At 36.1% G+C, this 26910-nt stretch overlaps 2 protein-coding genes across 9 annotated transcripts in view; one reads left to right on the top strand and one right to left on the bottom strand.

Moving 5' to 3' along the window:
• Window positions 1–419: 419 nt before the first annotated feature.
• On the bottom strand, window positions 420–26582 carry NUP37 (nucleoporin 37). 2 transcript variants are annotated; one of them, XM_075502827.1, is made up of 10 exons: window positions 26508–26582; window positions 24913–25132; window positions 22500–22624; window positions 21415–21487; window positions 15212–15306; window positions 5351–5441; window positions 2653–2834; window positions 2066–2116; window positions 1588–1681; window positions 420–777 (listed from the first exon to the last, which is right to left on the bottom strand). In XM_075502827.1, exons 2-10 carry the CDS (start codon window positions 25066–25068, stop codon window positions 664–666), a joined length of 981 nt encoding a protein of 326 aa, XP_075358942.1. In that variant the 5' UTR covers window positions 25069–25132; window positions 26508–26582; the 3' UTR covers window positions 420–663. The 2 variants fall into 2 exon arrangements, with proteins under 2 accessions (XP_075358942.1, XP_075358932.1); XM_075502817.1 differs by having other exon boundaries at window positions 26485–26551.
• The window catches only part of PARPBP (PARP1 binding protein), a 58428-nt gene continuing 58094 nt past the window's right edge, over window positions 26577–26910 (top strand). For 5 of the 7 annotated variants that reach the window (XM_075502756.1, XM_075502748.1, XM_075502741.1 and 2 more), the window contains exon 1: window positions 26603–26840. The gene's annotated coding sequence lies outside the window, so the exon portion shown is untranslated. Of the gene's footprint in view, window positions 26841–26910 lie in introns of all 7 variants that reach the window. The other 2 variants (XM_075502776.1, XM_075502767.1) reach the window with 2 other exon arrangements.

The following is a 26910-nucleotide window of genomic DNA, read 5'->3' as shown; positions in this document are numbered from 1 at the left end:
TTGGCAGGTGGTGAGCGGTTGTATCGCTATTTTGTTCCCCCCTCCCCCCTTGGGTTTTGTTTCTCTCTCACTTTCTTGTTTTCCTTCTCATTACAATTTTTTTTTGTTGTTCCAATTTTTAAACTGTTCTTATCTCAACCCACGAGTTTTCTTACTTTTGCTCTTCCAATTCTCTCCCCCATCCCACCAAGGCGGGGGGAGGGTGAGTGAGCGGCTGTGTGGTACTTAATTGCTGACTGGGGCTAAACCACAACAATCAGAAAGTTAATACAGACACAGGTGTACTTTCTGTAGGTACTCTGGACAATTTCAGAGTATTTGAGCTGTGTTTTCTGAGTGAGATTGCCAGACTGAGATTGCTGGATACAAAATCTCTTAAAAAAAAAAAACACTTTAAAAAATTCATTTCACACCAAATACCATGTTAAAAAAGTGTACATTTTATTTTAAGGGAAGTAACCAAGTATCAGATGTATGGTAACTGATTTTACAGAAGCTCTTGTATTTGCAAGGTAAAAATCAAACACAAATGTTCCATATTTTACTTGCTCCTTTCTTATGTTCTCCAAGGGAATAAATACCAGTACAAAGAGTAAATTCCTTTGTTTTACTAGGAAGGAGACATTATGCTGTAAAGTTTCATATTGAAGGCAAATGCTTATTTTACATTTCAGTTACCCAGAAGAAAATTTTATGATCTCCTCCAACTGCACATAATGGAAGAGTTCTGTGCCATGTCAAACCAGATCCTACAGCTGCAGTGCCGGTAAGAATGGGCTTTAAAAAAAGAAAAGAGAGAGAGAAACATCAATACAACTGACCATATAAATGATTACTATACCACATATACCAAGTTGCATAGACAAATAAACACCATAGATTTAGTACTCCTTAACAAATACAGTTAAAATACAACAAAAATCCAACTGAAAAATCTGACTGTCTGCTACTTAGTTCCAGTAGCCACTTACCACATTTAAGTAAGGTGCAGCAAAATATTCCATGATAACAAATTGTTTCAACTATTTTCATTATTATTAACACTATTATTATTTTAAAGGCATACTTTCAAACTTAGAAACCTTTTTAAATGAAATTACTTCCTGTTATTTAAGTGTACTCACAACTAGTATGTTTGGAGGTAATATTTTTACTGTAAGCGTTAGAAATATATACTAACTCCAGCAAAACCAAAATATTTCCTATACTTTACATTCATCGTCTCTGGATATATTTTCATTAATGTCAAACCTGTAAAATACACAACCAGCTGTTTTTAGCCTCTAGAATTAGAAATACTGAGAAATGTATTAAATAATAGGTTAAATGTGGTTTTTTTCCCCTTAGCACCGATAAGGCAAAGCAAAATAAAACATATAGATCAAGCAGCATTTTAAATAGCAGGTTAAGCATGGTGTGATTTTTCTTTCCTTAGCATGGATGACACAAAAAAAAAAAAAATAGGTAGACCAAGCAGCATTTCTGGATTGTTTGGGCTAGTTTTTAACTGTAGCTTATAACAATTTATGAGCCTGATTTGAAGAGAATAGATGCAATTCCAGTCAAAAGCTGAACTCAGAAATTTACCTGGGGATGTCCTAAATGATGAACAAGCAGTTGAGTAGTTGTCTTTCCTGGATATCCAGTGGTTGCAAACAGATTTTCATTCACTTGGGACCACCTATGAATAAAATGAACATACTTTTCAAATATCCGTATCAGACTATCAGAAGTGCACACAAAGCGGAGTTCTCTCCCTTGTGGTTAACTGTGTGAAGCTGTCAGATACTCCACTAACACCAGAGAAATAAATTCAGAGAAATGGCTTGTAAATGATTCGCTACCCGCAGCCCCATATGCATGTTGTTGTAAAACAGAAAAAAATCATGGGAATGTTACACATATGTACTAAATACAGGTCATTCACAAATTTCACAAAGTTTATAAACCAGGTCCCCCTAAAAATTATTTAAGTGAGACACAACCAGGTCCCTAAACTCACAACTGCTTGCATATACATAGATTTATATAGACAAAAACCACAGAATAGAGACAACACTTATACCTGAATAATCTGGCTCGATCAACATGGACAGGTCTCTTATCCTGTGGATAACTAAAACAGACATTCATCGTAAAAAACTGTTCCACAAACAACTATAGCTCATACAGTAAGTACCAAAAGCATGTATCATTTAAACAGTGAAGGGGACAAATTGTCTACTCTCTGTGAAGAAGCTGAGGGAAAACCAGAGCATTCCTGCAGCTTACATCTCAATTTGGAGCAGGAAAACTGAAGTAGTTGTTCAGTTTATTATGGTTCAATAATGATGTATTTATGACTTAGAATGGAATTTTAAGAAACACATAGAACCTACAGTGAGAGGTAAACAGTAGTGAGGTGCTGTCTCAAATGGAAAAAAGACAGACTGTTATTTTTAATAGATAAATATTGACAGATAAAGATGAAACAAAGAATGCCAGGGAATGATCTGTATTGATTTCATAATTCCTGATGAATGTTCATTTATTTACTGAATAGGTAATATAATACATAGTGCATTTAAGTGCTATATTAGCAAAGTAGCCACATTTCTTCATGTACTGCTTAAGAAGAGAATAAAGAAACCTATCTCATGTGCATAAAGATACCTGGAGCGAGTGATATCCCAGATTAGCCAATCACTTCCAGCAACTGCTCCAATTTTAAGAGTATTTTTTAAACACCAGTCTGCTGACATCAGCGGTGTTTGTTCACACTCTAGGGAGAGAATGGCCTGCTGTGTAATTAGATCATAGAATCGTATTGTTCCATTCTTCTCCGCTACCATCAGCTGTTAAGAGAAATTAATAGAACATTGTAAACTTAGCATGTAATGAATCTTAGTACTGTTTAATATCTTCATCAGTGACACAGACAGTGGGATTGAGTGCACCCTCAGCAAATTTACAGATGACACCAAGCTGAGTGGTGTTGCTGACAGGCCTGAGGGACAGGATGCCATCCAGAGGGACCTGGACAAGCTGGAGAAGTGGGCTCATGTGAACCTCATGAGGTTCAACAAGGCCAAGTGCAAGGTCCTCCACCTGGGTCGGGGCAACCCCTGGTATCAATACAGGCTGGGGGATGAAGGAATCGAGAGCAGTCCTGCGGAAAAGGACCTGGGGGTATTGGTGGATGAAAAGCTGGACATGAGCTGGCAACGTGCACTCGCAGCCCAGAAAGCCAACCATATCCTGGGCTGCATCAAAAGAAGCATGGCTAGCAGGTCGAGGAAGGGGATTCTGCCCCTCTACTCCACTCTTGTGAGACCCCCCCACCGGAGTACTGCCTCCAGCTCTGGAGTCCTCAGCACAGGAAAGACATGGACCTGTTGGAGCGGGTCCAGAGGAGGGCCATGAAAATGATCAGAGGGCTGGAACGCCTCTCCTATGAGGAAAGGCTGAGAGAGCTGGGGTTGTTCAGCCTGCAGAAGAGAAGGCTCCGGGGAGACCTTATTGCAGCCTTTCAATACTTAAAGGGGGCTTGTTGCAGGGGGGTTGGACTAGATGACCTTTAAAGGTCCCTTCCAACCCAAACCATTCTATGATTCTGTGATTCTACTCTATAGCAAACCTAGCATACTTTCAAGCAAATAATAATATTAAAATAGGTACAATTTTTCACTTTCTACCAGAAAACATTCTCCTGAACACTCTTCCACCAATAAATAAAAAGCACTTTAATCTAGACTACTGTCACATTGTTATACATAGTGATTACGTGATTTTATCTCTACATATCTTTAGATATCTACGTATATAATTTTGGCATTTAGAAGCACCAGTTCTCACCCACAGATGCACTGTGCTTTTAGAACTGTAAAGCAAAAAGTTATTCTTTTAAAATTAAAAAGTTCCTGTTCTGACAACAAAGAACTGACTGACAGACATAGTGCTGTACACGGAAACAACAATATTGATCAGTGTAACTGTAGAATCTGGATTCACGCTTACTGAATTTATATACCATCTCTTGCTTCATCCTATAACAGTTCACAACAGATTTTATCTAAACTTTTTCTATTCAAGTAATGTATTCAAGTAGTTGTTTATTAAGTATTGTAGAGAGAGCTTTCTGATTAATGGTGAAAGAGCTTTTCTCCATGAGGAGACGATGGTTCTCAGATAGTCATGAACAATAATTAAGGAAGGCAAAGAAGCATTAAAAACAATACTCCAATAACATCCAAGTTGGTTTGGAAAAAGAGAGCTGTCACCAAAACATGCTCTTCTGCAAACTAAGAGACACGGTGCAGTAAGCATTTTGACCTGCAATAAGCTTTTCAGCAACCATCAGTCTGTCAAGTTTTACTAGCTTTTTGAAGGGGTTTTTCTTTAAAAAAAAAAAAAAAAAAATCTTGTGCCTACTCATTGATAAGGATCAAATAAAAGACAAGCTAATATGTAAGATTGGTGTAATATTGCAGTATTTTTTGGCTAGTCTAGTAATTTTGTTGTGCTAACAAAGTTGCCCAGTAGCAAAGAGTAACAAACACATTCAATTGTAATACCACCTGAATAAGCAGTTTTCCTAGTTTTCTTAGTAAGGACCGGATATTGATATTGGTGGAAAGTGTAGTGAGAATAGAGATCCTTCTTCCCTATTGCTATGTAAATATTTTGATACCTTATTTGACTGCTTTTCTCTGTTTTAAGTGTGTGTTTTTGTGGCAATCTGAAAAACAATTTGTAGCTGCTTAAGGCAGTTATTGATTGGCACAACAGGAATAATAAATCCAAGATTGCAAGGACTAGACCATTAATGAAGCTGAATATTTTGGTATATATCAGCTGATTAATCCTCCCCAGTACAATAAACAGATAAGTATAAAATCGCAGTTTATTGATTTGTTTTGATTTTTCAGCACATATTTCATCTATTCCAAGCAAGAACAACAACAAAAAAATCCCTTGCTAACTTCAAACAGATCCTTTTCAAAACTTGGCGTGCTTTCTAAGAGTCTATGTTATTGGTGAACCATGTCACCATGACTGAGAAAAACTTGAACTTTTCTCTGGTAACTGTAAGTTAATATGCAATCGGCACAATAGTTATCAACAACAATTGATGTATGTAATCAAGAAGGAATATTTCTGATGGGAGGAGTGAGGGACTGAGGGTAAAATGATGGGAATGAGAATTCATTTACAGTGACTTCACATTAGCAGATGAAACCAATATCCAGTTACAATGTACACTAGCTCCCCAAACTTCTATCTTACTACAGCATCAAAGATTCATAGTTCAGGTAAGTCCACCCTCCTGTTATTTTAAAGATGGTGAGGATGAAGAGCCAGAAAACACAACCTTAAAAGCCTCCTCAGGATGCCAGCAAACACTCATTCCAGGAGAACGTAAAACAAAATGGGCCTTCTCATTTCCTTCCAAATCCCAGACCCTAAAGCAAAAAAAAAAAAAAAAAAAGGGCAAAGTATTAAACTATTTATTGCCATTTGACTGCAAATACATTAACTTTCAGTGCCTCAATACATTCACAAAGTGACCAAATGAAATAGTGTTCGTGCTTTATCACTTCAAGAGTTCAGTAAGTGTTCAGTGCTGAAGATAATGTATTTTAACATTGATGAACTAGGCAGAGCCTCTGTTTAAAAGGGCAATGTCCAAATAATTTGACAAATTTAATTGTCTAGACATGAAATCTAGACGATACGTTCTCACTTTATTCGTAAGTCAACAGTACAGCCTTTGTACTATACCACAAATAACAGTGAGACAATAAAAAGCAGGAAGGTCAGTGTTGGTCTAGCTGATACAAGCTAGAGTGAAGTACCAAGCAACTTAAATCATCGACATTACCACGTAAAGGATAAGACCATGCACTAAACTATTTTGTTTGTCTAATATATGAATTTCCATTTTTTCCTGGTAAGACAAGAATGAGTAATGGAAATATAAGAAACTACAAATGAAGCTAAAGCAAGCAAAAGGATCTACGGCAGATGTAACACTAGCCCAACAAAGGGTCTTGGCAAGCTTTCAACAAATAAATCACATGTGCCAGTTTAACCTTTTCCTTTAGAAGCACCTACAGTGCATATCAAGCAGTTAAAAAACCCAACTTTAAAAATCAACAATATTTGGTCAATATGGATTGACAGGGAAGCATATGATGAAACACCAAAACTAGGTTAGGTGATGAGTTTTTGGATGCATTCAATATGAGTGTTAATGAGCCACGACGCTACTTGGTTTATAAAGTGCAACAAAACCAAAACTGAGACTATTTTACCTCATAGCCACTGCTCAACTGCCTCTTTTCCTACAAAATCAGTAGCTCAGTTGTAGGACAAAGACATCGCAGTTGTGAACATCAGTCTGAACCACAAGGCTGCATACTATTTATATGCATTTTCACACTGAAACATACACATATATCCTTCCTCCCTGACACACAAAACCTCAGAAACAGCCAATTTTTTAAGTAGTGTTCTGCCCAGTCTTTTGAGTTAGATGAGTGGCTACGTACTATTATTGTTTATTCTAGAGGATTTTTGCTGACTTCCTCCAGACTTTTTCAGTTTATATCTCACCAGGGTGCTTAGAGCCTTACATTTAAGAGATTTCAAAAAATTCTTAAATAATAAATCATAAGTCTAGACAAAATATATGGGAATAAAGTAAATATATTTAATGAACAATGTTGTTTTCTTATGCCAAACCACAACAGATCAAATATTTGTTTTCCCTGTAGAAAACACAGGGTCTCTAATCTTGAAGGATCAGTGTCCTTATTAAAAAAGTCAAAACAAAAACCTGACAACCGTTTAAAAAATGAAATATCTACTTGATTAGGTAATTTAGAAACATACAATACTTTCTTCTACTGCCAAAAATTTTGCCTTGTAGATTTGTCCAAGTCAAATCAACACCTTCCATGTGTATTTACTGTGCAGAGAGAAAAAGATGATATAACAGAAGACGGTGAATCATTTTGGCCAAAGGAGCATGCCATCATGTTTCCTTCCCTGAAGTGAGTGAGGTTATTAGGTGTTGAGACAGAAATTTATGCTTTCTACCTCCCTAACTTTGTTATTTATAAAATGCCAAACTTGTATCTCTTACTTTGTAAGAATGGTAAGATTGTGAGTAACAAACAGTATAGGAGGGAGGAAGAAAGGATAAATGCCCCCCTTATATTTTCTGCTTTCTTTATTGATAACAAAGATGGTATCATTTAGTTTAAAACAAACAAACAAACCAACCAACCAACCAACCAGGCAATACATATCAAAATAGATCCTTGTCTCAAGGCATCAAGTCCATGCTGGTATGGAAGTTTACAATTACATATGTGTTCAATTAACTCTTTTCAATATTTCTTTGTGACTAACCCAAGTAAAAAATGTGCAAAGACCAAAAATTTAGCCAAACTGAATTTCAGTTACTCAATTACTCAGTAATCATAACCAAATCAGCTACAGATGCTAAAAACCCCTCTAGTTTTGTCCACATTCCTATCACATAAATCAATCCAAAAAGACGGAGCATTTTGTCTCTCATTCAAAGCTCTTGAAACTTTATTAATATTACCATGATTTTATACCAAAGCAAACTAGTGTCTACTTTTCTCCAAACATCTTTATTTTTTGTAACCCTGCAATGTGTCACCCTCTTACTTCTCCTCCTCCCACCAACCATGGTTGTATAGACTTATTATTGGGCTTGTGGTATTTTTTTGATATTTAAAAAAGCTTCCACAATAAATTTAAAGGAGAAAAGTTTGAATAACCACAGTTGAAATGAGGGCCAAAGTTTGAATAATAAAAAGCCTCAAAAATAATATTAATCTGTTCAGTAAATTCATTATTTTTTAAGTAACTAAGGACTGAGAAATTATATGCTGCAGTGCTCACAAAATTTAAATAAAATACAGGTAGTTGCAAATGCCATTAAAGAAAATTCCTGAGAGATTAGTACATTTCTCTTGTCACTCACATCCTATGATTAAACAAACAAATGACAACTGCAGTTGATATTCAAACTGGAGAATACAACTGCAGAAGACATGCAATGACATGCAAATGACATTGCAAATGACATGCAAATGACAACTGCAGAAGATATTCAAACTACATTGGAACAACTATATTGTATGTCGTATGCATGAATATGGATAATGACATGCTGCATATGTGCAGTAATTTTATCACACAATGGACTTTTATTAAAGTTGGCAAAGTATTCATAATGGACTTTTATTAAAGTTGGCAAAGTATTCATTAGAACATCTGAAAACCTGCCTTGTAGCAATGGAGATGATCCTTATTTTATATTCTAACTTTCTGAATTCTGAATAATTCTAACCAGAGAGCAAAACCAAATCCTAACTGAATAAACCCCATCATTTGCAATCGTAAAAGAACAAAACCATATTGCAACCTTCAGGTGTTTCTCAAATCCCCAGAGATGGAAGTAAAAAGGGGAATTCTTTCAATGTAAGATTTCCAACAATTTTAGTGAGTGGGGTGGGGGCTAGAACAAACCTTGACATCTGATACCATTCCCAACCACAAAGTATCATCAACTATACTTGAGCCATTACTTACAGATTAGTCTGACCTACTTTTAAAAATGCCCAACATGTTTTTGTTTTTGTTTTTTTTAATAATATCTAACTTAAATATCCCTTGCTGATGTTTTTTCTATCTCCATCAGACATATTCCATGTGTGAGGAAAATCCTATCACCCCTGAAAAGCCTAGAGGACTATGGAGAAGGGAGAGATTCCTGTTACAGAGATCACACAACAAAGGTAAAGAGCAAAGTTGTTCCTCACTGAGCACAAGGAGTGAGGAGAGGAAGATCTCAGAAAAGGAAAATGGAAGTGCAGATATTAGTTAACACTGTGGAGAATACAACCAACACTGGCCTTGTCTCAGGTCTTCTGCCAACTCCGTATGGAGGTGGTTATCAAAGATCCGAAGAGGATGCTAGGTAGGACATGAAAGAACAGAAGGCTGAAGCAGAACTGTAGAAATCCCCTCTAGCTGTTCAGAAGAAGAGAAAGGTGTAATATTAAATTTCTAGTAATTTATTTTATTTTACTGACAAAATAAAGCATGTAGGTTTTTATAAATCAGGTAATGCACTGCCCAACTAATGGTTCACCGCTGCAGAATCTGTAGCAGAATTAGGTAGCAGAACTCCCTATTCAGCACACTGTGTGAAACAAGCCACAAAAATGGTTGCCTGGGGAGGAAGGGGAAATTCATCTGTGCTGCCTAGCACTAGTCCACCAGGCACAGCCATCTTAACTATCTCCTGACTCAGCATACATGTTCCTATATGTGTGCTTGTAGAGCATTTCCTTCACTTATTTTTGATCTGTGAAATAAAAGCCTTTTCATAGAGTAAATGTGTAAATACTCTTTCAGAAAGTTGACCCACGTTCAACATTTTCTTTTGGTGGTCAAAGGAAATGTCAATGTTATTAAAGAATTAGTAATTAGAATCTTTCGGATTTGGGCATTAAAATCCATGTTACCTCTAGCTTCTTGTAATATCTACTTGGATATGCAAGCATTGATCTATTTTTCACTGGTAACTGTGGGATGTGATTCTGATTATCCCCTGCAATGTTAGTAGAAGTAGGAGAGGCGGGGAGCTGTACATGTACTATCTCAAGCATCTCAACTGACTGTTCTTTGCTAATATGCATTCCAGAACATGCACACTCAGAAGTAAGTTCAAGAAATACACACTACTACTGCTACTGCCATACCCTTGAAGTTATCTAAAGCAAAGCCAGAGACTAAGCAGTATTTTCGCAAAAATGTGAAGCTTCAGTTGTATCCTTTCAGCCAAAGAAAAATTAGCTGTTAGAGTTACCAGCTTATCGTTTCCAATGTAGACATAAAACTAAATGCTTCTGTGGGATGACTGTTACTGAGAAACCCAGTTACAATTCTGCCAATGAGTTTCTAAAATACAAGGTAACTGCTAAACAAATCTAATGCAATGATTTCTATTTAGAACAATTTATAGGCTAGACTACATTCTAGGACTGTGTGACCCTTAACATAAGTCATAATGCGTCACAGGAAATAGCTACCATTTCATCCGCTTATTTTGAAGACTTCCTAACTAAAGGCTTATTCATCCACACTTAAGACCAGACTGAAATAACGTTCCAAACATTTGATTCAGAAAGTGATTTTTTTTTTTTTTTTTTTTTTTAAGCTGACTGGATACTGTAACAGACCAGTTTATTCTAGCATAGTGACTGTGAAGTACAACTTAAGTTGTTGGTTAATACTTGCATTATGGCTGTAAAGTATAACAGAAATTGTGTAAGACTACATTTGGGGGACATACAGGGGTGCATAAAAAAAAGCGTGCAAAGTCAAAGACTACACTCTTAAAAATAACCCAAAACTCTCCTTTATTTTTATCAATTATAATGCATAACTAGCTTGATAATTGTAATCAGCATACCTCAGAAAGGATAAATATTTTGGTATGACATTTCTTGTATGAAGAGGCACTGGGGAATTCTATCACAACAAACAGATGAAGATAGAACAACATGAAATAAGATACCTTTTTTAAAAATTTTGGCAAAAATCCATAATTGAGTGCACTAGGGATGGGAAGATATAAATAAAATATAACTTTGGAGGCAGGAATAAGTGAGAATGGCAACTTTTCAATATAGCCAAAGACTGAAATATTTATTGAATTAAGAAGGTAAGACTCAAGTGCAACAAGCGCTGGCAAGACAAAAACCGAACAAGAGTTACCATTGGCTTTACTTCATATTGTCTAGAGAAAGACCTACACAAAATAACTAAGACATAAGAGTACCACATAAATAACTACACTACAGATTAAAAAAACCCTAAAAACAGACGAAACACTACAATAAATTTTGAGACTCTAGTTAATTTAGTTTCCAGTGATATCAAACCTTTCCTCTGAATCTCTGTCCAGGGAGCAAAACTAACCTTCTGATGGACTGGCAGTTGTGGTATGTGCAACAGAGAAGGCTGAACTTGACAGTGACTGATAAATAAATTCACAAAGTCCTGCCTTATGAAGCAACATGAGCCACAGAATAAGTAACTGAACAGAACTCAGAAAGAAATCAAAGGGCAAATACATTCACAGATAAGAATGAAGATAAGATGAAGATAAGTCAATTGTACTTTATTTTCTATTACACACACAAAAAGAGAGGGAGATGATGTAGTTTAAGGAATAATAAAAAAAAGAGAGAGGAAAGGAGAGAGAAGGATGGATGAGTCCTTTTCAGCTTTTTAAAATACAAGCCAATCCAGCACTTGATGACCATAAGAAATTGCCGTGCTACTATTATTAAGGGCCTGACACTGTCACTAATCTTTCAGTTCAATATGAGGATGGAGTATGAGGTGGTTATCAATCAGATTGACTTAACCTTTTAACAGTTAGAGGTTAATTTTTAGCATGCATATGAGACTAGTGGGTTTTACCAGGATGGTATTTTGCATGAAATACTTCAAGAACATCAGCTAGTGTCAAAAACTACCAACAGTGGAGGGGTGTCTGTTAAGCTCGTGCTGTTTTCCAAACATTTCCTATGTTCTTTTTGCAGAGGCTTCATTAAGTATCAGAACAAAATGATTTGTACATCTGAATCCCTGCAGCCTCCTATATTGTGTTTCCAAATCATAATGAAAAAGCCAGCAATATTTTTTCTTTTCTTAAGAGTGGTGCACAGTGAGTTGCACCCACAGTTCTCATTAGCAAAGTGGGATGCGTGTGTTCCCACACATAATGCAAATGTTCAAAGAAGTGTATAATGCTTTATAATTTTAAGGAATTAAATGAAATATTCCTTAAAGCTATCATAAAAGATTTTTTCTTATTCATTAAGCATGCTCTTATGATACTAAGCAATGGACAAGCAAATTACTTTAATTACACATAAATATTTTATAGAGTTTTGAAACTGACATATGAAAGGTAGATCATGAAGAAAAAACAACTAGATTTGAAGAAAAACAATTAGATTAAATCCAAGAGGTAATTTATTTTTCTTTTCTGTCATGACCAAGTTTGGCTTTCAGCAGAAATGTATAAATACCCTAAATTTGAGTTTTTTTAATGTATACACAAGATATTTACTTTTATTTATTTTTACTTCAATTGTACTCAATATGTTAACACATATGACTTAGAAATAAAACTGATTCAAATTTTTGTTTACTATAACAGTAGTTATTTTAGCTATTTCCTCTGCCAGTCCTTTACCATTTTGTTTAAATTTTGCAATCAAACTTTAAAAATAATTTTATTTTCTATTTTTTAAGAAAGAGTAAAGAAATTATGAAATGCGTAAAAAAGTTAAATACGGGAAACTATCCTGTGAGTTCCTCAATATTAGTTTACTACATATTATTCTATAAAATAAGCAAAATTTGAAAATTACTATACCCTGCCAAAGATATAAATTAACTATATGCTTGTGAAGAGGTTCATCCATCTTGTAACATAGCCATCATTGGGACAAAATGAAGGAAGTAATATATGATATTTAGGACCCATGATCTGAATTTTTCAATCAACTTTGCAGATGTAATTTTAGCTACAGGAATTTTGATCTTTACTATAAATACAGTTGTGAGTAACTGCAACATGGTGGGTTGTAAGACTCTTCCAAAGGTCTCTTCTTTCAGAAAAGCAATTATTTTTAAGGTTATATTAGTTTTGAGATTCTCAGTGCAGAGAAATGCGAGATTATTAAAGTGTACAACATATTTACCAACACCTCTTCACTTGTCCATGAATGCACACAACACTTTTATTCACAGCTAGATAACACAGATGGCTACTGCAATTATTTTTATGCAAGAGTATTTTTAATTCAGTTCTACTTCACAGCTGGGAAAAAGTCTTGTGTTGTGAGACCAACAAGGCCAACAAAGACTATGGCCAACAAGAAACAACAAGAATTCCTGAATGACATAGCAGCAATTCAAAGGTAAGAACACTGAATATATCACCACAGCCTCTTCAACCAGTATCTGACTTACACTGTCTTCCAACCAAAATGACTGAACCCAGCTCTCAGATATCACTGTTGCAGCAGCTTGTGGCAAGATTGTTTAGTGCGTGAAAACTGAAAATTTGGGTTCCTTAGAGATCTCTCCTAAACTTACTACTGAGTGAAAACCAGGGAAGATCTAAACATGTTTGTATATATTCTGTACATACTGAGACATTGTATTAAGACATTATTAAGATTTAAAAGTGGAACTCTAACAGAACAATACCCAAATACTCAAAACTTCGTGTTCTTGTACTAATTGTTCTAGAACTTTATTCCAAAGGTATTAGCAGATGATGTATCCTGAGAACAATTTCAGGATAGAAACTCAGTACAGACAGAAGAATTATTCCTCTTCTTACATTACTGCTGAAGCAAATTACACAGTAAGTAAGGAATGATTTTGGTAAGTCCCAGGGAATGCATTTTCCATTAGTTTTGAAAGTGTAACCTTTAAATTCAATAAAAAAAGTCTTCATGCTCCACATGCATGAATGGAAAAAATAAGAACTCAAGTAGCCAAAAAAAATCCTACTTATTTCCCATGGCTTTTAACCAAAGACTTTATGGGTTACTGCATAAAATATCTTTCAGAGTTACTAAGTTGAAATCTTGATAGCATACATTAATTATATGATTTTTATTTCCTTTTAATTTAGTATCAATTAGACTACTAGTTTTAAAACAGGTCTCTTTCATCCCAGGAACACTGAGTATTTCATAAAATAAACAAAAAAAGGCCACACATTCAAACAGCTCTTTGCTGAATAAGCCCAATATTAGTTTAGATTTAATGAAGAAATCAAGGATAGGAAATAAATTAGAACAAGCTACGAATAAGTCATACATTTCTACTCTTCATTCCTAATGATTTTGTTGGGAATATGGACAGGTAATCTATGGAAAAATCTGCCTATTGGTCAAAGAAGTATTTCTGAGTTCCCTAGGGGTTTTAAAATCACAGGCCTTTTAGATTTTCAATTTATGTAGGACAGAGTAGCTCAACTAAAGCTACTAAACTGTGATTTATACCAGTTGATGATCTACCCCTTACAAAATCTCATACACAGAATAATCATTCTAAGAGCTATTCCCTTCTCTCTTAGCAGGTAGAAGATAGCTTAAGTGAAAAATTACTTTTTTCTCCTGAGCACTACCTGGTCATTTACATACGAATTGATATGGTGGTAACTTCAAAGACCAAATATATAATTCATATAATCAGAGAAAACACTAAAACAGTTCCTTAATTGAGACAAGTTTTGAGTTGTCACAGCTATGACAAAGAAAAATCAAAGATTATGCTTTCTCAAGTCTCTTGCTGCTACTGCAATGACTTGCAAAGCCTGCATAGCTGCCCTCCTGATCTCTCCAACTGTGAGCTGCGTTGGAGGGATAATAATAGCAGCTTTATAGATTCATGTGCACTACTAGAAGAGGAGGATGGAGGACCTTTTGACAAGGAAAAAGTCCTGTACTACAAAACCTTAACCAGCATTTTTCAAAGTATTTAACCATGCTTCCCTTTTACTTCCAGTTACAAATAACTAAATACATGGGTTTGAAGCAGCTATAATCATGGTATTATGAGCTGGCAGTACCACTGTATTAGTATGGTACTGTCCTTAGACTACATAATCCCACCTGCTAGGAAGGCTAATAAATTTGGGTAAACGGACAATTTCACATACATACACTTGTTTTAAACTTGACTCATCTGATAACAGAATGGATAGAGAGGGTCTGTACAGTTCAGTGCTGAGCTATGCATGTCTTCTCTCTCCTATTCTCATACCTTTTATTCCTGTCCCAGCAGGGGAAATTATAGTACATAATTCCAAGACAGAACAGTTTTCTTCACATTGTATCTAGTTAGTTCAAAATGTTGCTTTGCAAAAAAACAACCCACAAGTCACAACAAAAAGCCAGTCCACAACCTAGTTAAACAAGACTAGTCCACTTGTTGTCTTGTTAGTGGACTAGTCTTGTTAGCAGGCTATGAAGGCCCACTAAAAATAAATAAATAAATGCTTATTTATTTAAGCAAACATATAAAGCATACACGCACAGAAAAAGCCAAACACTACTATTTCAATAACGTTTTTGAACAAAATGCATACCTGCAGGTGTGATCATCACTTACACTTGCAACTTCTTGACCTTCTTTGGGAGCAAACACCAGATCATTAATGTAATCTGAGTGGCCATCAAATGTCTGTCAAGCAGAAAAAAGAAATGCCTTCACCTTAAAGCTGACTGTTCCATCAGCCCTTTTAATAAACCCACTAAAGGAAAGATGTAGAAGTGTTAAGATAAAGCCATCATTTTACATGGAAGGTAAAAAGAGTATTTATCAGTAACTGGAGTTCTTTAAAATATCTAGTTCATGTGTAGATTCATACTGTAGGTGAAAAGACCCCCCACTACTCCTTGTAGTTACCAGAGGTCAGCTTGATGCTCTTGCTTGACAGAGACCAGTGAATTGCACCAGAACTTTTTATCCTCCTTTTAACCACTGAATTTCAAAGGTAGAAGATAATAAATCTCAGAAAGAAAGAGGAGAAAGAGCAGGAAGTGAATGTATGCATGATCTACATATCTTAGAGAACTCTGATTATTGGTAAGTAACTCTTATCTCTGAATAGTAGTTTTTACTAGGGGTTCCTGCAAGCAGCAAGAGTTTTTTCCTGAAGGAGCAATAAACCAGCCACTTGTCCAGTATATGGCGTTTTCCAAGCAGTCAGCACACAAATTGCCTAAGAGCATATGTCCACAAAAGATGGCAGACCAAAAGGCTACCTTTAGAAAAAACAGTGAAAAAACTCTCAGTGAAAGAAGATGAAACTGAAGACAATGCACACTGAAGACTTCAAGAAAACCAAAAATGAGGAACAACAGTACAAGCAAAAGCAAGCAAGCCATACACCACTTCAGCAATTAAGCACAATTTCTGTTAAGCATTTGAGAAGAACAGACATAGTGCTTTGTGCTCTCTGCTTTATATGCTGTTGTGCTGAAGAGGAAAGAAAATGGGGTATAGTGTACACTCTTCTTTTACTGTGAATTAACAGATTGTCCATTCTCAAATAATAGGATATGAGGACTCATGGTGTGAATGTACATGTGAACTGTCACTCAAAAGCAAACATTTACAGTTGTATCAGAAAGCATGAAGTCATTTCAAAGGAAACCTTATTACTGTGTAATTGTTCTCGCCTGAAGCTTCTTAATCATGATATTTTTATTTCAAACTACTGACAATAATTTATCTACAATAAAAACCAACTTGGCAGCATAGCTTTTCTGAATAAAAGCAAAATCCCTGTTTTAGTAAAAATTAAATGTTAGACAATTTTTACATATTTTGAAGGCTTTTCAGCTATCTTGGCCATAATATCAAGACATCTTTTTTTCTCAATTCTGTTAAGTGTTTTGTACTTATCTACAGACATCAGTAATCTTCTGAGGTTTACAGTATCCTCAAAAACCTAAGTGAAAGAAGTTATACAGATTTAGCATTAAGCAAGCATGCAAAACTAATCTCATTTAGGGTCCAGTCAAAGTTTAAAGTACATTCGAATTCATTCACATGGGGGCTAGGTATGAATAAATCACCTCTAGTCTCATTAGAAAATCTGTAGCTAGTTAAGATATCAGTTTGCTTTATCTGAGGATTTATATGTATTTTCTCTCATTAACTACTTCTATGGTCTTTCTGACAGAAATCACACTTAAAATTTTAAGTCAGGCAAATGTCCATATGTAGATGTTCTATGTGTTGCTGTTCCATCCTCTTCAGTTCCACCGATTAAGTATCAAGGCATAGCTGCTCTTGTTTTGCCCAGCAAGGTATCATAAAAAGGAGACAAAAATATCCTCTGGATAATAGCATGGCATGGAAAGATTGCAGAGGAAAAAAACGTCGAATGAAAACAACCAGTTCCACAGCTTTCTGAAAGGAAAACACACTGTTCTCTAAGTGTAGCTATTCTGAGGAACAAATGCAGAATAAAAAAAAAAAAAAAAAAAAAAATCTCTCAAGCATGCACAATAACTAAATACCCCTCTCTCAAAATTTTATGAATGCCTCATCAATTCAATACAGAAACATTTCCAGCAGCCAACTTAATTTTTTCCAATAGCTCATAATTTTATTAAAACCTAGTGGATTATACTAGAACTAATACATCCTAAGATGATGCTAAACTATTTAGACAGAAATGCCAAGTCTTTTGAAAATTTTCAGCATTCTGAATTCAAATATCCTGCCTCATTTTACTTCCACAGTTCTGATGAAATATGCTTTTTATTAAATAAAATTTGAAGCAGGAGAAGGAAGCCACAATTAATTTCCAAATGAAAACCTCAAAAGAAGAAAAAGATTTCACGAAGATCCATCAGTTATTGCCATCATTTTACCTTTTGTTTGCTGTTCTGGGCTTGGTCCAACCCATAAATTTTGGATTAGTCGTGTTGACAAAGTAATGGAAAACTCAGTATGCTTCAAGTTCCTTGTTGATAATTACATCAAGACAGTTTTTCTACTGGGAAAACAGAGTAAGATCACTCCGTCTATCCCTCCAGAAGCAACACATACTAATTGTTTACTATAAAAGACAAAATGTTCAGAGATTACATTTTGACTGTAATCACATACTTCCTTCAGCTTTGTTTGCACATTTTGTACCTCTCCTGAAAATCCCATGTGTAAAGTGTGTACTGTACAATGGATCAAAGTCTTCCATGTGTTCTTCATGACTTCAACCTCAAGTTTATGAAATAGCTTTTCTGAGGTATCAATTGACTGTGACTAAGAAAGCACTGTATCAAACTTTATTGAAAGCCAGCTCAGCATAGCTCACCGAGTATTTGTAAACACCTGAGATTTTGCAAATACTTTAAATCAGAGTTAGGTATTCCTTTTTCCTTGACAAGAAGTATATAGTACAATGATCATCCAGGTATAAGAAATTAAGATGATTACCCAGAGAAAGTATTTTCCACACTTTTTGTCAAAAAAACCCAGAAGATAGTCTCATAGACATTTTTACCAATATAAACACACTAGTCCACATTCTTCCTTTTCACTAATGAGTTCCTTGCTATTAGGTAAAAATATGTAATTTTAGCTGTTTTCTGATTATTTTGAATGTTAGACCAAGCCTGATCCAGTAACAGTATGAATTTTTACTTTTTCCTCAGTCTCAGTACATCCTTAATTAAGTTCTTAGACTGTTAATTCCAGTGATGGAGCTGACATAAACAAAGCGAATAGCTTTACTGTTAAATTCAAGCCAACACTTCTCATTTGTATTGCATAAGCACCAAACGATCTTTAGTCTTCTGTGGTGTCAAAAATGAAGAAGCATCCATGATATCTTCAGCTGACAAAACTGAAATTCTATGATTTTTCTGTCTACATTAGACACTGGAAGAGCTTATTCATATCAACTGGAGTTGAATAATTAAAGTATTGTAATTGCTTGTTTCCTTCTGGGGCAAAATAACTTCTATACTTGTAGTACTTACAGCTGTGGCTGTTCAGCCTAAATACCACATTCTAACATCCAACACCTGTTGTATTAATGCTCTGTGGTCTCTATACTCACTACCTATAATAAAAAATTATTCTGATCTGTTATGCAATGAACATACATTTGCAGTAGAAGTTCGTAACTGCAAGTCATAGCGTTTTGTGTAGAAAGAACTCCTAAGGGTAGATGAATCAGTTCTCCAAAGAACCTTTTTGTATGAAAAATAATTGCGATCTTAATGGAAATGTAAATGTGGCATTTCAAATTTATTTCTAGGCATCCAGTCAAAGCTACTGTGTAATAAATTCCCCTAAATTAGAAGTGCATGTTTTAAAGTGTCATTTGTATTGGTCAGATACCAGAAAAAAGTCTTGTCAGAACTGGGAAAACAATAACCCATCACAGAAATTCTGTTCTTTAAAAACAGCACTCAGCAGACTGTGCTACTGAGTTGCCCCCTTTGCTTCTCTGGTTGTAATATAGACCATGCACTGATAATAAGCTAGAAAAGAATCATTTCATTGGATATATTCAAAATTATTGTTATTTTAAAAGTGTGTTGTTTGTAATCTCATTCAAATTCAAAAATAAAGAGCTTACTAGAATTCATTAGAATAAAGTCGCTTATTTGAACTTGCATGTTAGAAGTTTAAGCTCACAAATTATCAAAGATGTGTTTGTGTGAAGTTCTAATACTGATTATTTCTCTGGAAGCAATTAGTTCCTAATGAGCAAAATGGCAGATCCCATTGGTAATTCCTAGTGTTAAGTCTGGGCTGTATCCCACATCAATGTGGAGAGTCTGAAAGCTGGTGTAGACATGAAGGCTACTCTGGAACGTATAGAAGAGTACCTTTTGCTAAGGACCAGATGATGTATGAACAGGAAGAGGTATGAAAATTATGAACTATCACAGCTGTCACATTCAATTTTTGGCAAAACCACATAAAATTGTTGATCATTAATTAACCCCCAATAAAAATAATTAACAGCTTTCATATTTATTAAACTTGGAAAAAAACACTCATCCATGGCTTGAACCAGTATCCACTGAAGTCAAGAGACTTCTCATTGATTTTAGCAGACAGTCCATCAGGTCCCTTGTTAATCCAAAATAAATAAAAAAATTAGAATTTAGATGCTGAATTTAGCTGAATGGAGCCTGTAGTACCAGGTTATCCATATGTTTGATTATTTCCACTTATTAACCATCCATCATCTACACTATTATTAATGATTTCATCCATTCTCTTTCTTCTGTGTGCGTACAAACAATTCTATAAATTTCTCAAATTGCAATAGACATACATAATTAATAAGTAACTTAACATTCTGCTAAGAAGTTAAAAGATTTAATTCTCAACGTTAAAGCCTGTTGTCGGCAATATCATAAAACTGGCAGAAATTATATAGATAACTTAAATAAGGAATGACAGACATCAACTCACAAGCAAACAGCATTAAGAACTTTTAGAAATATTTCGTCAGAAGTGCCACCCAAGTTGATTGTAACTATGTCAGTTATCGCACTGCCTGGGTGACAAAGCCATATAAGATGACCAAACACAAAAGAAAGAAATTAAGGGTATGTGCATGTATGAAGTAACATAACAAGTATTTTCTTTAAAGAAAAGATGTTCTGTTTTTTAGTAACATCCATCTTTACTTCTTATGCCATGCCTTTATTCATTCCATTATCAGTATGCAGTGACATCTGCAATTCACTTTGTTTCTGTATGACAAATATCATTGTCTTACTAATAGAAATTACCAAACCACAAATGAAAGTCTATTATTTTCTCCTTTATACTCAATACACAACTCTCACCAAAAGAGGCATTATCATATTCTAAAGCACTAAAAAAGAAGGAACCCTCTGCCCCAGTTTTTTAGTATTAATTAGCCTTGCTTATTCTTGGCCGAGACCTCAACAAAACAAATTCAAACTGGTTAGCACAAACATCTAATTAATATTAGTACTTGGACTGGGACATTGTTTCAAAGGCAGAATTTTGAAGAATATGTACACATGCAAGTGACAGAGGAGTTGACATGTCTTGCAAACAAAAGAAATCTCCAGAAAACCAATCTTCAGCTTATAAAGTGAAGACAGTATTTAGATGTGGCTTCTTTTATATCACTGGTTTAAGAACACTATCACCTACACTGAAAGAAGGGGAAGTGAAATTGTATTTGAAGTAGACATTTCCTTTGTTTCTATCTTAGAAATAAACAAGTGACAGCCTATGGGCATACTTAGTGTACCTGTCTGCACCTATGTACTAAATTCAGTATTCTTTCTTTAAATTTTCTACTGTTTGAAAGAGTTGAATTGCAACTTCCAGTTCCCCATGAAAGAGAAATTACTAAATTTGCTTTTCGTATTGAGGAGTCCAATAACCAATACCACATAAAATTTTACAGGTCTCTATATAAAGGAACCTTATCCAACATGGTACTTGAAATTCACCTGTAGAACATTCTGTTTATGAGTATATTTTAGATGATCCATAAGCCTCCACTTGCTTGTCTTCAATTTGTTTAAATTGTTACATAAATACTTTTAAATCAAAAGATCTTGTAGCTGATAATTACAGTTATTCCCACTTTAAAGACAGAAAGGTATATACAATATAATTATTTTCCCTAGAGATGATGGATGTAGGATCTGTCACAGTTCAGTGCTCTCTCATACAGTACATTAAGAGAAATGGGGCAGAAGGGCACTTAAAGGTTAGACTTCACTAAAGACTAAATAATTTTTTAAAAATCAGCTTAGCTGCCCTTACCTTAAATTCATTCTTGTCCTGCAGGTCTGAAGTAAATAGCCTTAACTTCCTATCAGAAGCCGCAGTGCAAAACCTACACTCAACAGACAAAGAAAAGCTCTTCAGTCAATTAACACTGCAATAGTTGACTTTTTATCAGTTTCCCTTCAGTTTAAACCTGCAAAGTGACATGCAAAGGGAAATTCAGATTTTGAAAAAATCCAAAAGCTTCTATCTTAATTTTTCTGCTTTGGCAACAAGCAGAGTTATAATTGGAACTTATCTATAAAATAGTGTGTATCGAGTGCCAAGAATATTTTCATGGAAAGAAACACAAAATATTTTACAAAGCTAAATCTGAATCAACTGTGAATTACCTGAAATATCTCTCATAACTGCCATGGATACTTCCCTTGGAAGAAGTTAAGTGGCAGAGCATGAAAAAGAACCCTCATTATCAGTGTTTTAAAATACTGAAACATAAATTCATAAACCAATTTCTAACACATTTTAAACAAAAGACTGTACAAAAATGCAGCAGTAAGCAACCACCATAATTTTGAAGAGGCTTACAAACTTGAGAACATTTTAATTCTTAAGGGCATATTTAATAGTTAACTGTCTTTCTAGATTTACACCTCAATGGGTCTCACAAATAGCATCTGACCTACTCCTAAACACAGCCCATACTATGCAGACCCTTACAAATAGCTTTATAAAGCAGGCCATTACAATAGTCTCATCCCTGGTAAAGTTCTTAAAATAATTCCTTCTTCGCAGATGTACAAAGAAAGAACTCACTACATTTTAGGTCCATTAAAATAATGAATAAGGAAAAAAAATATTTACTGCTAGTTGACTGGGGGACAGGGCAAGGGGGACAAGAAGTAGAACAAAAAAAAAACAAAAAAAGAATTACTCTAAGAATGAAAATGTTGTTCTACTGAAGTGTTCAGAGATTTCGTCAGTGATTTCTAAAGAGTTAGATTTCACCCATAAGCTTTAAACTTAGTCCAATATTAAGGAATTGGGGAAAACAGATAACAGACAAGGATTCATTGTACTCGTTTATCATAATATCCTTATCTGGATATTATCATAAATACCTTATCTGGGGAGGTAAAGCATCAAGTCTAGTTTCTGGACTCCATGCTATGGCATCAACTCGGATTCCATGATGAAACGTTCTCAGTGTCTTATATTGCATGCATTCCACTTCTGCATCCTCCTCCTATAGAAATATTGTAGTTAGCTAATCCTGAACAATGTCTTGATGACTTCTAAAAATTGAGATTGATATGAATATGATATGAACTGATACAATTTTGAAGGGCTTTCAAAATTACATGTGTCTGAGATCTTTTTAGATTGTAACACCCTCAAAGTGAAAATCTGGAACATAAAGAAAGTATTAACTTGAAATATGTAAGTACTTAAAAATACATGAAATTATTGCAGTCTCAAGCCAGAGGCCAATGCAGAGCACAAAAATGAGAACGGAGCTACAAAGATGCTGAGCCCATTCTTTGCACAAATAATATCTTCACAGATACAACTAAAGCCACTTATCACAGCGTGGTAAGTACACACTGCAATGAGAAGAAACAATGGGAACAAAAGCAAGCACGTCATTTAAGCTATCTTCTCTCCAAGTTGTTTTTGCACTATGGAAAAATGCTAGCACTTCCGGAACAACATTCTTCAAACAGCAGGAGCTAGAAAGGTACCTTCTGGCATCTAACATGACCAAAATTACTAACTTGTCTATCCTTCCTGCTGGTGAGCGCACTGGATGGTGAGAAAGGTGAAACAAGAGTTGGGGTTGTGGATTCAGTCTATCAGTTGACCTCTAAAAAAAAACCTTAAAAAGTTTTCAAAACATCTAATGGAGCACCTCAAAGGATATTTCTACAAAATTTTCTCTATGTCACGATTCGCCTTTAAGGTGAAGAACCTCTCTGTATGCCCTCTGCATAACGTAGAGGCTAGGGAGAACCTAGCTGAGGAAGCATGAAATTATCCAGAGTTTTTCAATGCTTCTTGAAGCAAGGAGCAAGAATAGCATTTTCTTCCCCTACTTTGAAATATTCAATCACTCCACATCTGGAAGGAAAGGGAGGATATGAAAATTATAGAAAAACTACCTTGTACGAGTCGTTGTCAAAATTTTTAATTAGTTTCTTTTCAAGGCTTACACCAGAAACAAGATAGAGGGCAATACAGATGACAAGAGGTGTTTGTAGTTAGCACTAGGTGCTTTTCAGAAAGTTTCCAACAGTAAGACTTTGGGGAATAATAATAATAAAAAGACCAGTTATGCTGTTATTCATATTAGATAAAGTACAAAAATAATACTGTATAACAGAGAAGTGACTTGAAGAAAAAATGCTTAAAAATAGATTCCAAAGTTGTCTCCTATTGATTTTCAAGCATCTAGGCAAAAAAAACCCTAATTGAAGAAATCTTATACACTATAAAAATATACAGTACACAGCATTTTACATTTTAAAAACTATCATAATATGATGACTCTAAATAATTTCAAGGTAAGAAAACATATTTTACTGTTTCTAACAGTCTGTGAGAGAGATTCAATAAAAACCATTGGGAAAGCAAAAAAAAAAAAAGGTAATTATTTCTACAGTCCTTCCTTAAAAGAAATATCTATAAAATTAACACAGACACTTTAGTTGTAAAGTTGAAAGTAGCTGTAATCTTTCCTTTTTCGCAGGCCAGCTGAAAGGTTTGGAAAATAATTTAATCTAAATAGCAAGCGTACATAGAACAAAAATATAACTGTGCACAAAAGGAGCCAATTACCCTGTGATGATAAAGAACAGCATACAGCAAATATTAAGTCACATATTTCCAAAGTTGCACACTTAAGTTCTCAGATAGCAGTCACCAACATTAGCAAGAGATGCTAAAATGGGATTACTCTTCCAGTAGAGCACTCCTGTTTTCTTTGCAGTCTATTCAAGGAGTGCAGTGATAGGACAAGAGGTAATGGCTTTAAACTGAAAGAGAGTAGGTTTAGATTAGATATTAGGAAGAAATTCTTTACACTGAGGGTGGTGAGACACTGGAACAGGTTGCCCTGAGAAGTTGGGGATGCCCCCTCCCTGGAAGTGTTCAAGACCAGGTTGGATGGGGCTTTGAGCAACCTGATCTAGTGGAAGATGTCCCTGGCCATGGCAGGGGGGTCGGACTAGATGACCTTTAAGGTCCCTTCCAACCCAAACCATTCTATGATTCCATGATTCTATTCAAAAGGAACTTTATACCAGAAGGATGGTAATTTACACCAGCGTGTATTTTATATATATACTTATATATATACGTATTTTCTTGAAAAACAAATATCCCAGACTTACTAATGTAATAAATCAGTAAAACTCTCCCCTGATTACATGAGGAGGGGAGGAAACAAGAAAGCGACCAGGGTCTTTGTGCAGTAGAGGTGCTGGCAAAGTAAGTTTCAGGAAGCAACTAATAAAATCAACAATAACACAAACTAACCTGAAATCTGCACGTCCCAACAACTACGTAATTATTGCCACCATATGCAATGAGGGAACATGCATCTCCGCTATCAAATGGATTGAATTTTACCACGTGCACATAATCTTCACAATCCACAGTGTAAGCAGTGTTTCTAGTAGAATCTTGCTTCATTTTCAGTGGACTAAGTCAAGGTATCACGGAACTGATGTCTTCTCCAGGATGGAAATCTACATTCCTACACAGAAAGTTTTAAAAAGCATGCATTACTCATTTGCATGAAGAAAAAATCTAAAAGGTATTTGTGACACAACAAATCAAAATTTCCTGTAACATCATAGTTAAGAACACAAAAGCTGCACTTAAGCTCATTATTTTTAGATGTAGCATGTAGTTTCATCAATCAAAAGATTAACTAACCTAACTGACATACATTCAAAACTGTCTCTACAGACCTCAGCAATAACTGCAGATTTTGTGCTACTGTTGGCAACCCAACACCAAGACAAGAAATTAAGTAACTGCACACACCAGAAGAGACACATACAGAATTTTTACATTTTCAACCAAATGACAAGAAATGATAAATTACTACCTTCAAATTCTCTTTACTTGTGTACCTCTTTAAAGACTGTATGTGTCTAACTAAAAGCAGAGTTAATCAATGCTGCAAAACTGTAAATGAGAATACCGTCATGCATAATATTTAAACATGGTTCCATGACTTAAGCCACCCCAACTGCAGACAGAGCACCTATACCTCTGTGTACCAAAGAACTTGTGCTTTACTGTATTCAACCAGTTTTCAAGAAAATCAGGCTCCTGTGCTAAAACACAAGAGGCCGAGATACACAACTGATTTCAGAATCACTCCTTTTAGTCCCAGTACAGATTTGACACTAGTTTAAGCCTTTTTGGGAAATCAGACCTTTAATTACACACTATGGGGAACAGCTTTAAATCTCAGACCTTTGACAGATTTTGCTGTGTTAACGATCTGAAGGTCTCTGCATCCAAGACTGGAATATTTTGCTTGGGAGCCACCCAGGTTTGACACGGGCATCACTGAGATGCAGAGAGGCTCTCCATAGTTGCAATGTTTATTTATTAATTAATACGACAAACCACCATATTAATATGAATACTTTAGCCATATAACTTGTATAGCTATGCTCCTAAGGCCAAATGCAAATTTTAACCCTATCCGTAGTGTTCTTCCCTTAAGGCTTCCCACAAACACAGGCCACCAGACTGGCTTTAAGTGAAAATACCAAGGACGCTATTAGCTTCATTCCTTTGGGAAACACAATTCGGGCAACTGAGCCGTGTGGGTGCCCGTTACCTCCTCTGCCTCCTCCTTTAACCTCCCACTCCCTCCTTTTCCTTCAGGGCCCAGCTGCTACTCCCGAGCGAGGCTGCCAGAGACCGTGCCGGTCCCACAGCGCTACCGCTCCTCAGGCAAGGGCGAGGGCCCGGGCTGGTCCGCACAGCGGCTAGGCCGGCCCGGCTCCTGGGTCTGACCGGGCGAAGCTCCGAGTTCCCCCTCACCCCGGGAGGGGACACCCCCCCCTACCCCCGCCTCACACGCACCTCTGCGGCCCCAAATCACCCACCGGCACCGCCTCTCCCGCCAACAGCCAGCAGCACCTCCCACCCCAGGCGCAGCAACCCTGTGCTTCCGGGTCAACGGCTCCCACTCTCTAATTGGGCAGCTACGGAGGATTTAAATTTAAACCGCCGGTGAGAGCAGTTACGCGTTCTAACTGCCTCGCTGCGTGAGCGGCTCTATCCTCCCGGTCACGCAGGTAGCTCCGCTGGAACAGCAGGAGCGCTTCAGCCGGTCTGCGGGTGGGGTGTAAAGGTTGTGCTCTTCCTCCGGGAGAGGCGGGGGTGCCGCGGCTTCGCGTTGTACCTGGGGCGGGGGAGCTGCGCAAGGCTGGACCGAGGTGCGGGGGGGCCCTGAGGAGGCCACAGCCGGGAGTTTTCAGCTAAGGGAGCGGGGCGGCGGCGGTGGTA

The sequence above is a fragment of the Mycteria americana genome, chromosome 1 (assembly GCF_035582795.1).
Source record: "Mycteria americana isolate JAX WOST 10 ecotype Jacksonville Zoo and Gardens chromosome 1, USCA_MyAme_1.0, whole genome shotgun sequence".
NCBI lineage: Eukaryota > Metazoa > Chordata > Aves > Ciconiiformes > Ciconiidae > Mycteria > Mycteria americana.
This window is presented reverse-complemented; position numbering and strand designations above follow the sequence as displayed.